Raw genomic sequence first — 2,683 nt, 5'->3', positions numbered from 1 at the left:
ACCCCCACCCCAGAGCACCATAAGCACCAGAGAAGACGCACTTAAACACAAGTTTTCTCCTCCTCCTCCTCCTCCTCCTCCCCGCTAACACAGCAGCGGTCACTTTTTGCGTAGGGGCTGCGATGCTGCTCTGAGCAGCCCGGCAGCAGCAAGTAACCCGTTTCCAAAACGTGGTTGCCGAACATGAAAGATTACTATTTTGGGACACCTTTTACAAGAATGTTTATTCATATTAAAGCAGAAACCAACTCATAAATGCTTTTTATACACGTGTGTGCCTGTAAAAGACAGTATGGAACAACTCAAAGAGAAAAAGGCTGCGAGAACGATCCTCACTGAAGTCTGCGGTAACTTTTACAGAGTTCGTGGTCCCTAATATCTCCCCACCCTCCGTTTTTCACATGAGGGGAAAGGGGTGCCATGGAGTACCTTTTACTGACACTCATCGTTTCGGGAAACAGGTACTGTTGGTTGCTGTTCAAGAGAGAGTCGATTTTGGCACTCTGGGTGGACGGTCTGCAGGATTTCTTGTGGTGCATGCCGCAGTCCCCTGTGTGAAAAATCCTGGGGATTTCGGGAACCAGCACTTTCCAGAACTTTGGAAGACAAGAGACAGTCAAGTGCTGCAGAGTCCAGTCCCAGTTGTAGTCATCGTAGGTGCAGAAGGCGTCCGTGCACTCGATGAGCTTCTGGTAGGTGTCTCTGCCGAAGGCCATGCCCATGTTGTGCTCGGTGGACTTCCACGTCTTCATCTCCACCTTGTCGGCGCGGCCGGCGAAGCCGCCGCGCACGGGGCTGTAGGTGCCCAGGGAGACGATCTGGCACTCGGGGCACTCCCGCTCGCGCAGGGCCCAGAGCTTTTTGAGGACGTGGTAGAAGTCGGGCGCCAGGTAGTGGTCCTCCTCGAGGAAGAGGACGGGCCCGGCGTGCTCCCGCAGCGCCCGCACCCGCTCCCAGACGAAATGCAGCTTCCACCACCAGTGGTGCTTGGTTTGGGAGAAGCGAGCTTCGCGGTAGTGCCCGAAGGAGTCGGGGTACTCGGCGTTGATGCAGCCCAGGCGCAGGGCCGCCGCCTTGCCCACGTCGCGGGGGCAGTCGCGGGGGTCGTGGCCGGGGAATTCGCGGGGGTAGAGCTGGATGCTGAAGGGGAAGAAGACCTGCAGGACGGGGCAGAAGTCCACGCGTGCCGCCAGCCGGTTGAGCTCCTCGGCCCACAGGTCGTGGCTCAGCACCAGCAGCACGTTCTCCACTCCCGCCGCCCGCCGCAGCGACTCCAGCAGCAACCGCAGGTGCTCGGCTCGATCGTGCACCTGCACCACCAGCACCACGTCGGCGGCGGCGGACCGCGCCGGGAAGCGCCCGGCGTTCCGCACCGGTTGGTCGAAGTTCAATCGGTAAACGAGCGAGCGGTAACTCAGCGTCCCGTTCTCGGTCAGCACCGGCGACGCTAAAGACGCAGCCGAAGCGTTAACGGCGGGGCGGCGCGGCGGCGGTTCGCTGACCCGCGGCGGCTCCCCGGTGCTACCGGTACCGCCCCGTTGCTGCTGCTGCTGCTGCTGCCGCCTCCGCCCGCCGCCGCCGCCGGTTCCCCACAGCGCCAGCGCGCAGACCGCCAGCGCCAGCGCCAGCAGCAACACCTTCCGCTTGTAGATCCGCAGCCGCATCCTTCCCCGGCGGCGGCGGCCGCCGTTCACCGCCGACCTCCCGCCGCCGCCGCCGCCGCCGCTCCCGCAGGCAGCGCGCGCGCGCCGCCGCCGCCCCACCGCGCACACGTCGCCGCACGCCATAGGGCGCCGGCGGCACCGCCGCCGCCGTTCCATTGGTCGGCGCCGCCGTCACTCGTCGCCGTTTCCGCCGGTGGGGAACCGCGCAGCCGCCGCCCGCCTCCCGTTCGTGCTCCCCCCCCCCGCCGAGGGATGCTGTGCAAAGCTGCACTGTGATTGGGCAGCGGTAATTGGGGGGGGGGGGGTCGTAATTAGGCAAAGAGTGCTGGAGAAGCGGAGGTACGAACCGATTCGGGGCGGGGGTGAAACGCTGCGGAACTGCAATGGAAAATCAGCAGAAGAAAAGGCTTTGGAAGAGGAAGGTGAAATCATTCCAGAATTGCAAGAATGAGAGAAGATAAAGCGTCCTGGATTTGCAAGAATAAAATAAAGTCTTAAGCCCAGATTTGCAAGAATAATACAAAAGAAAGTCATTCTAGAACTGCAAGAATGAAATAAAGTCATGCTGGGATTGAGACGGAATCGTTAGGATTCGAATGGGATAAAATCCTTCCAGAATGGCAAGAATAAGAAATTCAGTCTAGGATCGCACGAATAAGAGAAAATCGTTCTAGAACAAATTTATCCTAGATTTGCAAGAATAATACATAAGGAGAAACTAACTCCGCAATGGCAAGAATAACGCATTTTAAAATCACTCCGGAATTGCAAGAATAAGGTGAGAATGTAATTCTAGAATTGCAAGAATACCACATAATCAAATAATTCCACAACCACAGGAAAAACACATAATATTTCTAGAATTACAAGAATATAAGATGACAACCATCCTAGAATTAGGAGACTATAAGACGGCAATCGTTCTAAAATTACAAGAATAATCTACAATAACTCTACAATTACAAATAATTGCAAGAATTACTCTTGTAGTTCCGTGCTTCGTGTCCCGGCCCCTCTCC

At 57.1% G+C, this 2,683-nt stretch overlaps 1 protein-coding gene across 1 annotated transcript; it reads right to left on the bottom strand.

Annotated features, from left to right (window-relative positions):
* Nucleotides 1–205: 205 nt before the first annotated feature.
* Nucleotides 206–1,753, bottom strand: MGAT2 (alpha-1,6-mannosyl-glycoprotein 2-beta-N-acetylglucosaminyltransferase). Its single transcript, XM_030007210.2, has one exon. The coding sequence runs from the start codon at nucleotides 1,662–1,664 to the stop codon at nucleotides 333–335; it is 1,332 nt and encodes a 443-aa protein (XP_029863070.1). The 5' UTR covers nucleotides 1,665–1,753; the 3' UTR covers nucleotides 206–332.
* Nucleotides 1,754–2,683: the final 930 nt, after the last annotated feature.

Source organism: Aquila chrysaetos, chromosome 2 (genome assembly GCF_900496995.4).
Source record: "Aquila chrysaetos chrysaetos chromosome 2, bAquChr1.4, whole genome shotgun sequence".
Taxonomy (NCBI): domain Eukaryota; kingdom Metazoa; phylum Chordata; class Aves; order Accipitriformes; family Accipitridae; genus Aquila; species Aquila chrysaetos.
The sequence above is the reverse complement of the archived record's forward strand: the minus strand, read 5'-3'. Positions and strand labels throughout refer to the sequence as shown.

What these genes read in the sequence shown, in the direction of transcription:
- MGAT2 (XM_030007210.2), bottom strand. Translation starts at nt 1,664, where the DNA reads ATGCGGCTGCGGATCTACAAGCGGAAGGTGTTGCTGCTGGCGCTGGCG.